Genomic DNA, 15360 nt, shown 5'->3' on the forward strand with positions numbered 1-15360 from the left:
CTATGAGCTTGTAGATCTGCTATTTTTCAATAGCTAAATTATAACAATAGCTGATGAGACATAGAGAGAGCGCCGGCATCAAGGGTAGAACAACGTATAGGTTGCACCAGGCATCAATGGGTTAAACTGACACTGGCGATTTTAGTGTGGAAGTTTGTTCCAGTAGTATTTTACTGTATCTGGGCTTTTGTGTGACTGAGGAACTGATTTGGGATCAGGGGGAAAAGATCACCATTATTTGTTCAAAAAAAAAGTGAACTGTAAGATTCTTCTATTTACACTAAAGAAAACGAATAGACTACTCTGAAATAATGGACTGAAACCTCCTTGAGCAAGACGAACCTAAAGAAACTTAATTTTGTTCCCCTACCTGATGTGCTTACTGCAGTGGCCGTGCTTTTACTCTGAAAGGGTGTCTACTTGTGGTTTTGCCAGGGTTGAGATGTCTACATGTCCTGTATCTCCAGTGAAAAACACCACCCATCAGTTTCATCCTCATTATAGCTCAGAATAAGAAGACTGAATGCTGTTGTTATTGATCTCAAATCTAGTTGCGTTCTCAATTTACTGTGTTGCCCATTTCAGAATTTAGTGCCTTTTTTGGACAGTAGACTGTTCTGTAATTAAGATGTAGTATAATATACATTTTTTGTACAGTTTCTTTGTTCATTTTTTTAACTTGTGTTTATTTTAGTATGATATATACTGTACAAGAGAATAAAGCTATATCAGTGAAATTGTGTCTGGTAGTGTATGTGTTCTTGTAGGCTCCACATTAGAGATGTTAAAATGTGTTGACAGAACAAGCATCGAGTAGTAGCAGAAACCTTTTTTATTATTCTTTCTTTGGTAGAAGTTAATCTTTCACATGTGAAACTATTAAGTGGATTGACTAAACTAACTATATTGCTTTCTCAAAACATTCCTGGCTGGGGAAATGGCTTATCAAGGCAGGTGCACAACCTGGTGGACAATCAACGTAACTACATAATGTGAAATGGAGTTAGCCCACTTCAAACATTGTGCAATACACCCCCATACCAATACGAAAACGGAATCCCATTCAGTGGCGATGGCTAAGATAAACCATCCCGTCCGATATACAATATAATGAATCATATAGCCTACCTACCCACTCATCCAACAATCATCGGATGTAGTCGTGTGACTTGTGTCATACATTATTTCACTTGAGTTTAAAATACACATATTTAGTATTGTAAAATATATTCCAATATAGGCATCACTTCTAATTTCACTGGTTTGTCCTGTATGAGTTGTCTCTCCTGAATGGTTAATCCATTGGCATAGTATCCCAACCTGAAAATATATTTTCAGTTTTACTAGACTACCACTGAAGAGACAGGGATGTTACTGAACAAACTATCCTATTTACTGTTTTTCATGCATTCTAGCCCATGTACTGAACATATACCTTCAAAACAATGCTGTAAGGTAGCTGGTGTCAATTTCTCAGGAAAGACGCAGGAGCGCAAAGCACCAATGAGCTGGCCAGATGGAGAACCGGGAGGACTGGAAGTGACGATGGAGGGCTCGTCTACTCTGAGGACAACCTAGAGAGAACACTACACAGCATCAAATTCATGAATCTAATCTCTTTAATAATAAATGTGATACCTAACATTCCAAGATCCCTTCCACAGTCTTGCCGTATGGAAACCTAGACATAGAATTGATTTCTATGTCAGTAACAGATCAGAGGGCTCTCTGATCTGTTAAAAACACAGAATCAATTCTAGCCAACTAGCCTACTTACAATTTACAATTTACAATTTAGGCATTTAGCAGACGCTCTTAATCCAGAGCGACTTACATTAGGCAAGAACAAAAGTATGGGAATACATCACATATATAAAATGCATTTATCAAGAAACATGCGTAAGCTAAGAACGTAACTAGAACATATCTATATAATGACACTATACATATTAAATATACATATATACTATACTATGCTATACATATGTACTATGATGTGCTATGACTACATACAATGCAATTATTGTGCTGTCTACAAGACATGCTATAAGTCTGTTTCAAATGCTATCTAAGTCTAAAAAGTGCTATCTAAGGGGGTAGGATAAGTGCTATGGGCCATGATGGAGTCTGAAAAGGTGGGTCTTCAGACTACGGCGGAAGATTGGGAGTGATGATGCTACTTCTTGCAAGCATCAAGGCACATGGTTCACATTCTTTTAAGATTGCCAAGCAAGTGACAACATGGCTGACAAGAGCAGAATAAAGTTTATTAAACATCATTTATATAAAACAGGTGAATTTCATTTTCTTCATTTCATTAACAATATTCTGTCTCCATTTTAAAATAAATAAACATTCAGGCAGTCAAATCAATCAACTTGAAGTAAAAAAAATGTGCTAGACATAAATTAACAAACATCAATGCAATTTTACTATTGAAATCCCAAAGCCCCCCAATTATCCTCACATCCATCACATAGATAAAACAATAGCCCTTTATCCAAAGTACACACCACTCTGTAGAAATGGAGTTCCCCTTACTAACCTCACGATTGGTAATTATCTTTCCACAAAAGAGTGTAAAATATTGTTCGTTTCCAAAACGGCAGCAGATAAACCGTACATATTCATACCTCCAAACATCTGCCCCGGGACAAGTTCCCGCACATATTGTTCAATGCACAGTACCAGTACAATGAACTGTTACGGGTGATTTGGACTTACAGTAGTCGGGTGGCCGTGTCTTGCACCAAAACATTGCCAGTCTATAAGCCCACAACACACGTCACAGTACGATGCGTTTTGAGCTTGTAGCTCTGGTATTGTCAGTGCGTGACATAGCGTGCAACACAGGCTTTATACTACAAAGGCGCAATTGCAGAACAGCCAAGGCACAAGAATATAATCACCATCCAGTTTGAACCTGTGAAAATGTGAATGACAGCTGGGTGGGTGTTGAGCTGTTCAGCTCTTTCAGACTCCACACCGGTGCAAAATCATCTGCTGATATACAGTTCATAAAATTGTAAAATGATGTACAGTTGAGGTGTCAGCGTTTGAGGCTTAGACGATAAATCAAACAAAACACTAAGTAGCTCAGCTCACATATTTTTAAGCTATGTCAGTGACAGTGCTGAAATCAAGAGCAGCAACACAGTAATACATCATAATTCTTTGTCAGTATAGAATAATACCACAATAAAGGCTTTGTTTGCACTTGTATAAGTGCTAAGTGTGGTTTATCCCATTTGTCTCAGGTGGCCGAGCCAAAGCCAAATACATTTTTGTATTTGCCCAAATGTAAAATTCAATACCAAATTGAGACAACCATGATACCATGTTATAAAATGAGAAACAAGTGATTTTCTTTCTCCAGACCTTGAAATATGCATTTAAATCACGATTACCGGGTATATTGTGCCCCAGAATGTTTCTGATAGGTCAAGCATGTCATTGTCCTCACAGAAACGGGGAAGGCTGGGAACCTATACTTACTACTTTATATTCAGCTATGCTGGCACAAGCTGAAATTCATCAAACAACGCATCTCCAAGAGACTCCACTCTGCGGAGGTGTATGAATGACAGCTGAGTGGGCACAGAGTCTGTACTGAGAAGGTGAGGAAGAGAACCATGCTTCAGTTGTTCCAAGACTTCCGGTTCTCTCCCTTATTGCGGCTGGATGATCCCCCCTCCCCCTTGGCCAATGCCGTGAGAGCGGCTAGGTTTGGACTGGATCCTGATAGGTTGACGGTGGATCCTGATAGGTTGACGGTATGGCGTTTCTGTTGCTGACGACGCCGTTTGACTCCACCCCGGGTAACCCTATCAGGCTTCACCAGCACCCCGTAACCAGGGTTACAGTGGAAGTAATGCTTGCCGCCTACAGACCCATCATTCTTTCCTAGAGAGAAAACAACGAGATGGGACAAAACAGGTAATAAGATCAATGTAAGACCAAATAATGGTTACCAAAATGACTACCTTTATGCAAAATATGTTAGTGAAGATGAGATTGGATCATGTAAAAAAAGCAAATCAAAGCCATTCAAATGAAAATGTGTCAGGGTGGAGAGGATGAAGCACTACGTGGCTCACCTGCTGGCACCTCCAGTTCCACTCCTACCCAGATGCCCTCTGCAAAGTCTGTAGGTCCCACGTAACGCACGCAGCCACTCTTATTGGCTCCCACAGTCACAAACTCCCCTTCCTTCAACCAGTCAGGAATGACAGTAGAAGCGGCTCCGCCTCCTCCGTCCTCTGAGTCGGAGATGATTTCCAGCCTCTCCATCGGGTCAGGTACGTTGAGACCCACACCCAGGCTGCTGGCCCTACCCATCAGCCCCGGCTTCTCCTCACCTTCTTCGCCCATGATGCGATGGAAGGACTTGAGGTCGGACGACTTCACCTTCTGGATCTTGAAGGGACTCACTGCAGGCTTAAATGGTGTTAAAGGTGCACTAATGCGGGCAGGGACAGAGGCAGTGGTTTGAGGTGGGACTGTATCTGTAGCTGGGGTTGAGATTGGGGTTGAGGTTGAAACTGGAGTGCAGGCGACATTTTGGGCTGAAGTGTTGGCAGTAGATGGTTCTGGAGATGGAGGAGTTACTTGGAGGTATTGGGCTGGTTCTGCCTCTTCTGGGGGAGAATCTACAGAAAAGGCAGGGATAACAGCCGGGTCTTCAGAAGGCATCAGGGTCACTGCTGTGGTCTGGGCCAAGCCTGGATCAGACCAGTCTTGCTGGGCCGATGGTTCAGTATGTTTTGATGGTTGGTCTTGTTCTAGCTCCAGTAGTGGTGGAAGATTTACGGGTGTTTTCAACAGACTTGAACCTGCTTCACTTTCCAGATGGGCTGGGAGTAGTGTTGCTTCCAATCCACTCATTTCAGTTTCAGCCTGCTCCAGTTCTGTCTGAGAGAGTTGTGGTTTGGAGTCTGTTGATGCTGATTCAGTTGGAACTGGTGGTTCTGACTCCTTCTCTAGAACTATTAATGTCTCTTTATGGACTTCTGTATTGCATAATTGTTCTGAATCAGACTCGTCAGCTATTACCTCTGACTCTTGTTCGATCGAGCCAGCTGGTTCTGATGCCACACCATGGCTGGGTTGTTCTTCTGGTTCTGCCGACTCAACCAATGCAGACTGAACCAGGTCCTCTTGATCTGACACGGACAGATTATCCTCTGCGTATATTTTATTGTCCATGAACTGGTCCGGATGCAGCAGGTGTTCTTGTGATGTTGTGGGAAGCTGGCTCTGTGGTTCGTCTCCTTCGCCGCCAGAGTCTGACGGAGCGGAGCTTGGTTCTGCCGAGGGTGGTTCGGACTGGGGAGGAGGTTCTGTTAGGAGTGGCTCTGTCCTCTCCGGAGCCCCTTCGTCATTCATAACAGGTCTGATCTGAGGCTCTGACTGATCAGCAGGCACAGACTCCTCTTCTGTGGCCATGGAGAGATCGGAGGGGATTTTGCTCGTGTCTTCAGTGTCCTGAGCATCCTCACTGACCGCTGCCTCCGAGCCCTCTGACCTGTTACTGCTGGACACTGAAGGGAGGTCCTCTGCCTCAGAGCCCTCTGATCTGTTACTGCTGGACACTGGAGGGAGGTCCTCTGCCTCAGAGTCCTCTGATCTGTTACTGCTGGACACTGGAGGGAGGTCCACTGCCTCAGAGCCCTCTGATCTGTTACTGCTGGACACTGGAGGGAGGTCCACTGCCTCAGAGCCCTCTGACCTGTTACTGCTGGACACTGGAGGGAGGTCCACTGCCTCAGAGCCCTCTGATCTGTTACTGCTGGACACTGGAGGGAGGTCCACTGCCTCAGAGCCCTCTGATCTGTTACTGGACAGTGGAGGGAGGTCCACTGCCTCAGAGCCCTCTGATCTGTTACTGCTGGACACTGGATGGAGGTCCACTGCCTCAGAGCCCTCTGATCTGTTACTGCTGGACACTGGAGGGAGGTCCACTGCCTCAGAGCCCTCTGATCTGTTACTGCTGGACACTGGATGGAGGTCCACTGCCTCAGAGCCCTCTGATCTGCCCTCTGATCTGTTACTGGACACTGGAGGGAGGTCCACTGCCTCAGAGCCCTCTGATCTGTTACTGGACAGTGGAGGGAGGTCCACTGCCTCAGAGCCCTCTGATCTGTTACTGGACAGTGGAGGGAGGTCCACTGCCTCAGAGCCCTCTGATCTGTTACTGCCGGACACTGGAGGGAGGTCCACTGCCTCAGAGCCCTCTGATCTGTTACTGGACAGTGGAGGGAGGTCCACTGCCTCAGAGCCCTCTGATCTGCCCTCTGATCTGTTACTGGACAGTGGAGGGAGGTCCACTGCCTCAGAGCCCTCTGATCTGTTACTGGACAGTGGAGGGAGGTCCACTGCCTCAGAGCCCTCTGATCTGTTACTGCTGGACAGTGGAGGGAGGTCCACTGCCTCAGAGTCCTCTGATCTGTTACTGCTGGACAGTGGAGGGAGGTCCACTGCCTCAGAGCCCTCTGATCTGTTACTGCTGGACAGTGGAGGGAGGTCCACTGCCTCAGAGCCCTCTGATCTGTTACTGCTGGACAGTGGAGGGAGGTCCACTGCCTCAGAGCCCTCTGATATGTTATTGGACAGTGGAGGGAGGTCCCAGCTCAGCGTGTACATGTCGGACAGCGTTGCCGTGGAAACGCTGGTGGATATGTACCCACTGGAGGCCTCGCTCACCGGGCTAGGGGTGGAGACCTCCGTCTCTGGGATGATTGACGGCGGGAGGGGCACACACCTGGGGCTCTCTGATTCCACCTCCTGAAGGACGATTTCCTCCATGGGAACCTGGAGTGGGGGGGGGGGGGGGGGGGGGGGGGGGGGGGGGGGGGGGGGGCTTGTTAGTGACTGGAAGTGCTGGAGCATTACAAATAACAACGAAATCTCGCGATACCTCAGAGACAGACACTATACCTGCCACTGTTTATAGCCCCAATAAAATGATGTACTGTGCACTCCCACAGCCCTCTAAAAAAAAAGAAGTATATATATATATATATATATATATATATATATATAATATGAATAAAACCATCTTTTAAATATATATACTTTTTTAAATCATTCTAATTAGGCTGGGTGGGTTATAACATTATTCTGTGGTCCGACAAAAATGTAATACGCAATATGGCTTGTACACCTGCTTCCTGTTTATAGGCCCACTTCCTGTTTACAGTTTAAATATATTCTTAATGGAAAACATAATTGATAGAATAATCACCGAGAAAATAATCGATAGTTGCAGCCCTAGCTGGATTACACCTGAATTTCAAAAGAACAACTCCAAGGCCATTTGATTTCAAGATAAATCAAATCCAGTACATATTAAGTCAAATATCGCAACGTATGAGACAGAGTGCAGCGCTGAATGAAATGTTGCCAGATACGGAATGCTGACTCTCGCAAACAGTGGTTTTGATGACTACGGAGAACGTGTAAGGTTACTGAATAATTAGAAAAGTTATTTGACGGATTCAGCATCAAGTAACAGGAGGACTGAGACTAATCTTAAAACCAAATAGCTGATAACGATAGAGTCTAAAAAGAGAATATCATTAGTGGTTAAATGGAAAAGATATCTAAATGTCATATCACAGGACCGTCCCACCCTGTGAGTTGCACACAATAGGGTATATGCACACAGAATAACTCCCATTTCCGGGCCTCTTCCCTACTGCCTTCACAGGTGTTACCGATGATACGAATTAAGGCTCCGTTCCATCCTGGTCAGAGTCAGGGTGCATGTTGGTTCACTGGAAACAGTCCGCTACACCAGTGGGTCTCAAAGTGTCCTTGAGTGGGTTCCAAACGGCCCCGTACGGGTGTGTACAGTGGTGTGCTCTGTATTTTTATGTGTGCATAAAGCTCATTTGAATTGCATGTGGGGGGGCGTGCAACGGTGCGTGCGGTGTCTGAACTACCGGGGCGGCGCCCTGGACAGCCCTACCGCCAGCTCACCACTGGGTGTGTAACTGTGGGAGTGTACAAACAGAACCAAATGGACCCCTGTGGCCCGTCCATTTGGTTTGATTTGTACGCTCTCAGAGGGTCCTTGAAATCGCAAATTGCTTTACCGCTGTACACTAAATGGAACAGAGCCTAAATGAATATCATCGGTAACACAGCGAGTAGGGAAGGGGCCCAGAAGTAAGAAGAGTTCTTTCCAAAATGGCTGCCGTGCACATACTCTATTCTACAATCCAAGGGCCGATTCATACTCCTATTTTAGAGCCGAATAAAAGTCGGTTCGGCTCTGTAGAGCCTACAATGTGACGTCATTTGAGGTTCGGGGGGACGGGTACCGTCCTAAAGTCGGCTCTTCGGTGCTACTGAAAATTTCTGACGAGCCGAAATCATTTCGACACTACAGCGCCGAAACAGCGGTAAAATAGGAGTATGAATCGGCCCTTAGACTGAACTGTATTTCCACTGACTTACTGGCTGCAGTTGTGTGTTCATGCCCTCTTCAACACTGGCAGACTGGACCATGATGCGAGGCAAACTCTGAGACAGGAAGGGAATGACAAGTTGAGTCTAATTTATCAAGACATTTTTAGGTAGATTTTGACAAATGTTTTGGCATCTCTCAGAACCATTTCAACCTGGAGATCATATACATTTTCAGGGGTGTAGTGGACATTAACCACCAAGATGAAAAGAGAATTTTGAGACGATAATATGAAAGAACTGCAAACAAAAATGTCTCCAGAAATGAAAGAGATGGATTATTGTACATCAAGTGATCAATGCGGCAGAACCCTGGTTTTTATCAGGCCTCACAGGTAACTGATAAGCTCAGATAACAATCCCTCCTCAACTTATTTCCAAATTAATTAACTGATTGTTTACATAGTAGTTTTGATATTAGTTTCTACTTTTTGAACATGAATATTTCTAAATGGACCTGTTATTATGTTCAGAGTAGTGCTTAAACACAAGAGGCAGAAAAAGGCCAAATCCGATCCGATATATTGACAAAGTAGATTAAGAAGGATGAAGGATGTTCTTTAACAATCAATGACTTGATCCTTGTGATTGATTTGTCATTATCATGCATTCCTGGCTTCACATTCAACAAGAGGTTTTCATGCTTCCATCTTCAGATTGTGAAATCAAGCAGTGTGATTCAGGTCACATTGTGCAGTTCCTTTGAGCAGCAGGACCTACACGTACAGGTACATGGACTCCAGGGCTACCCATAGATAGTAGGTCAAACATAGCTACTGTCTCCCCTTTGGGCTCAGCAGCAGCACAGGACACCTGCAATCCAACACAGCATGGTGCATAAAGACGGATACTGCCCAAGATTGATGTCATAACACACACTGGCAATCTTTTCCCCATTTTTTAAAATAGACAATATGTTTTGTTTAAATTACATTTATTCTAAAGGTTACATCCAAAGGACTATAGGCAAAATAGGAAGGTTGTCACATGGCACTGTAGTAAGTTAAAACTCATTCATCGCCACTAGGGGGCGCCAAAAGGCCCAGACCGCCACCATATATATTTTATTTTATTTTATATATTTTTATTTTTTTCAAAAAAAAAAGTCAAAAAAAAAAAACCAAAAAAAAAATATATATATATATATATTTTTTTTTTACCATGTTATAAAACACGAAAAACACGTCCTTGGCGCTCCAGGACATCATGAAAAAGAAGTTAAATAAGTCCTTGGCGACCATTGAGTTAACAGAGAGGAAGCTTCCCAATGTCGTCAGCAAAACAGTGGTCTACTAGTATATTTGACCTATTTGTGGTACGTATGTTTTATGTGATGTCTCAAACAGCCTAAACGATGACGCAGAACAGAATATGGGGCCCGGGCGGCTAGTGTAGCGGTCCGGGCACCTAGGCTGCTAAGCCACCCTGACGGCGTGTCGCGGGTTCGACTCCCGATCCCGACGACCTTTGCCGCGTGTCACCCCCCATCTCTCTCCACATTTCCTGTCACCATACTGTACACAGAAAAAGCCCCAACAATATATCTTAACCCCCCCCCCCCCCCCCAGGATCAATCATCATTATGACCGCTGTGTTTAATCAACTGACTGGTATGAGAGTACCTGCTGGTGGACAGGCTTCTGGTCTCTCCTGTCCTCCTTCCCAACAGGAAACAGGGATTTCAGTAGCTTGGGCATGGCCTTCACTGGAGAGAGATAAGATGCAGCAAAGCCTGAACGTACTTATGGGATGGACGGAGGACGAAGTGATGGAGGAGAAGAGAGGAGGGGGAGGACAAGAGTCCAGAAACAGAGGGATGGCGATTCAGGCGAAAGAGGAGGAACCAAAAGAAGAAGAAACACGAGGCGTGGAACAGTGGGAGGAAGAGATAATGGGTTTAGGGCAAAGCAGGAAGGAGAGAAGGAAGGAAGGAAAAGACATATAGGCAGAAATTAAGCATGTTAGCAAAGCAGATCCAGAGATAAGTCTGCATGATAGTAACAAGTAGAGGACAGTTGCAGTTTGTCACCAAGTATAAAAACAGAGTCATCATCATCACTGGGGGACAGTAAAAAGGGAAGGAGAATTCAAGGTCAAAGCAAGGGGCCTTAGGAAGGTTCATGCAATGTTGTTTGGTAGGTTTTCTTTCATACCCGTTTCAGGGTGCAGGTTGTGGGACACTGAGCTGGGCAGTGTACGTCTGGATACTGGAGACACTATAGACAAGTCCAGGTTGCTCTCCCAGCCCTGCACACAGAACACACACAACAGAATGTCTCATCCTAAAAGTAAGACTTTGGAGCATTGGAGCAATATTGAGTATGGATGGATGAATAAACGGACAGACAGACAGACAGACAGACAGACAGACAGACAGACAGACAGACAGACAGACAGACAGACAGACAGACAGACAGACAGACAGACAGACAGACAGACAGACAGACAGACAGACAGACAGACAGACAGACAGACAGACAGACAGACAGACAGACAGACAGACAGACAGACAGATGAATGCACAGAGTGGTAGAGACATGCTTTATATCTAAGTGATATTAGGGCAGTCTCACCTTGAAGTCATTCAGCCTGAGACTAGAAGAGCTTAGATCTAGACTGCTGGCTGATAGCTGGGGGTGTGGTTAGAGGAAGTTAATGTTAGGAAGACTGGTTAATAATGGAAACACTTCAAGCAGCAATAAAAACAAAGCCATCACATTCCCTGGTTAGTGGTGGTGAAAGATGGTTAACTAAGTATTCACATTGCAGTTAGATGAAAACACACCTTTGCCAAGACCACGGGAAAATGTAACACATGAAGATAAGAGTTGTTTTGAATGCTGAGTTAGAAGTTAGAACTTATTATGCTGGGGGTTAGCAGCAGTGTACACCGTAGATCTCCAGAGACCAGGACTTGTACAAGAATCCAACTTACAATAAGTCAACAATAACCTGTGATTTGATTTGGACTCAACATTGTTTTTTGTTTTTGTTTGCACTGACTTACTCTGTGGACATTAGGAGAGCTGAGGCAACGCCTGGGGGTCCTCGCTTTGACCAATTGCTCCTTCACTGCCACCTCCTAGACAAACAAATGTGCACACATACATGAACGCATCCATGAACGCATTCACACACAAATCAAGAGTTCACTTAAAAATGGCCATACTGTTAACTTTAGGCCATTGACTATGACTCACATGTATTTCCCAAAGCTTATCGCGGTTTGTTTGATTTTCAAGGAAGCCATTGTATTCCATTGTAAGTGTGGTATGAAAACCTATTGGAATTTGCTTGAGATAGGAAATTCAAAAATTGTGTTCTTCTTATTTCTTGTCAAATTTAGTTGATTTAAAATAATTGATTTTGGAATAATAGGAAAAACGTAAGTCTATTAAGTCTGTTACTTATGACAGTCTAATAACTTTGGACAAAATGTAAACAAAGGCAAAGTCTATTTTCATGTACAATATACAGACGAAGCTGTGAATGTAACGACACTGTTTATAAAAATATGGACGAAGAAGGAATGCGATTTATATGTTCCGCTATTAATCAAATCAACTATGACTTAAAGACTATAACAAAGATAATAATATGTGTGACATAATGTGTGTTTACAGCACTGGAACTCAAAGTGGGGTCTGGGGACCCCCAGGGGTCCCTGAGGGGGTTCCACGGGGATTCCCAGCTACATTATAGAAGTTACAGTCCTGTAAGGGTCCATTCAGTTCCATTTTGTGCACTCTCAGAATAATGGGGGCCTAATGCATACCAAACCGGGGGGTCCTGGAAATGAAAACGTATGACAACCACTGGTTCACAGCACCTGTCGGAGTCTGTCCAGGGTGAGGATGTTCTCCACAGCCAGGACACTACGGAGGTATTTCTCTATGGCTGCCTCGCTGTCTGCAGACTGGCCTCCGTCCTCAGCGCTGGCTGCTAACCTGGCCAGCATCTCTCTGTCTTCTGGTCCCTGGATGTCCTGGGGTTAGGCGTTTTTAATAGCAATACCACAATGTAAAAACACACGGGGCATAATTATGCAGAATGGTATAGTGCAGCATTAATGTATTTTTTATTTATTTATAATAATTCAGACCATAATGAACCACCGATATTTTCCCGTATAGACAGACCCACAATAATTACAAAGACTACAAAAGAAAATGCTCAACTCTTTCAATTGGAACCGTCAAAAGCGGAACACAATGATAGAATAGTAGTGGGTTAAACAACAACAAACATATTTTTTGTTTAAAACTTCAAATGGCGTAAATATGTTTCATTGTTCTGATTAATAACATCAAAGAATCAAGCCTCACCCCGGGGATGTTGGAGATGATCTCGAATGTGACTCCACAGCCAGGAATGGTGCTACGATGGGACATCCTCTTAAACAGACTCTGAGCAAAACCCTGTTTATACAAACACACAATACCATTTCAGCACATGAATACTTATCAATACATCTAGATTGAACATGCTTTAGAATGACAGTGATTGACATAGTGAGGGAATGTGTTTTTTCATGCTTTAAATGCCATTACGTGAAGTGTAATCGTGCACTTGTTGTGGTCCAATGAAAATCAATACAGATTATAAAACTCTGATGTGTAATGAATTGAGAAAATGACAAAGGAATTAGGAGACAAGCATCTAATCATGCCGTCATAATATTAGCCTGCGTGTACAGTGCAACGTGCATGCCCCGCTGCCTCCTACCTGTCTCCCAGCGAGGTTCACACAGATGCGTTTCCTAAGAACCAGCTGCATGTGGGCCGGGTGGCTGAGCAGGACCACGGCACGCACCGTCAAATAGACCCTCTGGTCAGCCACTGCTCCGCGGGTCAACTCGGGACACCCGTGGACCGTGGAGTCCCAGGACGCCTCTGCCTTCACCTGGAAGGAGAGAAGTGGGCGGGTAGGTGGGACAAACGGTATAATCACTGAATATCACACTTTAAAAGATGCACCAGTTGAGTGGGTGAGAGGATGAGGCTGGGATAGAAGAATAGCAGTACCTCTGCTAATGAAAAACTGAATCCGTTTAAGTTAAATAACTCAGAAACTACAAATCATTTCAAAGTAAAAGGTTCCAGCATTTGTCTTCACAGTAAGCTGAATTATAAAATGTGTGAATGGAGTTTCTAGGTGAAAGTGATTTTTTGACGTGCCATAGAGCTGCCATTGAGCCCCATTATAAATGTATCAAATTTGAAAGCACTATATTTCTAAAACTATGAAACATTTCAAAGATTCCTTTTCAGGCAAACATCCGTAAGATGAACCTAAATAGGTTTGAATGGGGTTTCTAGGTGTAAGTATGTAGGACTAGCAGCATGCCAAAGTTTGTGATATTGCCATTGAGAATGCATTGGGCGTTTAAGTTAAATACGGGGGGGACATATTTTGACAGCAGAAACTGCCTGTCATAATTTCTCCCTATTCCAAAGCCCCCCTATTTTCAGCAATGGTACACTTATTTTTTCAGTGGGTAGATCTTGTTGAGCTGGTCATTTTGAAAGTAGATCTCATGTCATAAATGTGTGGGCACCCCTGCTGTACATATTGCACAAGCACTGCACATGCCCAGGTTTCACACACATTTCTTTTAGAAACACACACTGACTGGCCAATATGAATTTGAAAACAGTAATGTTTTCTCCTTATCTTTTCCCCACCTCATTGTCATAATGTTTGACAACGTGAAGGTCAAAGAAGTCATCCTCGTCTTCCTCAGCCAGTAGAGCATCCAAGCCCCCTGCCAGGGGCGCTGACAGGTTGTCCTGGAAGTCATCCGCTGTTGAGAAAGAAATGTAAGAAACGAATGAAACGGAAGAAGATGATGGCAGAAGACAAGAACAGGAGCATGACATGCAAGCTGTGAGATAACCGTTGAGAACATTTTGACATGAGTTTTTTATTCTTTTTTTTAATACTAATCATAACAGCTGCATTGATTATAAGACATAAGAACATACCGCTGAGGTCCAGGAACAGGACAGGTATGTGTGTTTCCATTCCAGGGACAGGAACCCTGCATAAACATTCAGCAGAAATCAGACATAAACAACATAATTTTAGGTTGTCGGGACAGTGGCTGCCCCTTGAGCAATTTGAGCAATTTAACCGCTTTCACCATGGTGCCCCTATTCTGGGCAAGTCACTATAGGCAACACATTTCAAAACATAACAAGGACAAGGTCAAAAATAGCACAAATAGCATACTGTATCTACATTGATTGACAGTGGCAAAACAAAAATCACACCAATCACTTTTGGCGTCCTCACTGTTCCGTCCTCACATTTTATCTTCACTTTTTAAGCCCTCAGCCAATCAAATCATCGCTATGGCGTACACACGCACACACACACACAAAGCTGCTGGGCATAGGAGGGGCTAGCACAAAAAACTGGATGGGCAGACTGACACTGAAGCTCATCATATTGTTTTACACGCATACACACACTACCTCTCTACAGGGGCTCCAGGGATTCCACTGCCGGCTGAAGGGACCTGGACAGCATTGCGTTCTTCAGTCAGAGTTAGTCGACATTCCAACAACTGAGACTCCCTTTCAACATCATCTTCTGACTTATCTGCGCACGCACACGCGTGCACACACACATGCACACACACACACACACACACACACACACACACACACACACACACACACACACACACACACACACACACACGCACACACACACACACACACACAGTTTAGTTATGTTGTTACTGCTTTGTTTCGGTAGCAGTCTGTAGAGACAGGAAGTAGATAGCAGAGAGGGGAAAGACATACAGCACGTGGCTCCGGCTGGAAAACACATCTTTTTTACTTATTTACATATTTTTGGGGGCTTTTTCTTCCTTTATTTGATAGT

At 44.1% G+C, this 15360-nt stretch overlaps 1 protein-coding gene across 1 annotated transcript in view; it reads right to left on the minus strand.

Moving 5' to 3' along the window:
* Positions 1-2246: 2246 nt before the first annotated feature.
* The window catches only part of LOC306941443 (kinesin-like protein KIF13B), a 45089-nt gene continuing 31975 nt past the window's right edge, over positions 2247-15360 (minus strand). Inside the window, exons 29-41 of the mRNA XM_079526922.1 lie at positions 14946-15072; positions 14454-14509; positions 14154-14272; positions 13195-13371; positions 12795-12887; positions 12299-12454; positions 11477-11551; positions 11043-11099; positions 10623-10716; positions 10092-10174; positions 8461-8526; positions 4098-6810; positions 2247-3903 (exon numbers count right to left, since the gene is read on the minus strand). Coding sequence (XP_079383048.1) covers positions 3638-3903; positions 4098-6810; positions 8461-8526; positions 10092-10174; positions 10623-10716; positions 11043-11099; positions 11477-11551; positions 12299-12454; positions 12795-12887; positions 13195-13371; positions 14154-14272; positions 14454-14509; positions 14946-15072 — 4082 coding nt within the window. The 3' untranslated portion in view covers positions 2247-3637. The remainder of the gene's footprint in view (positions 3904-4097; positions 6811-8460; positions 8527-10091; positions 10175-10622; positions 10717-11042; positions 11100-11476; positions 11552-12298; positions 12455-12794; positions 12888-13194; positions 13372-14153; positions 14273-14453; positions 14510-14945; positions 15073-15360) is intronic.

Source organism: Electrona antarctica, assembly GCF_951216825.1.
Source record: "Electrona antarctica genome assembly, chromosome: 17".
Lineage (NCBI taxonomy): Eukaryota > Metazoa > Chordata > Actinopteri > Myctophiformes > Myctophidae > Electrona > Electrona antarctica.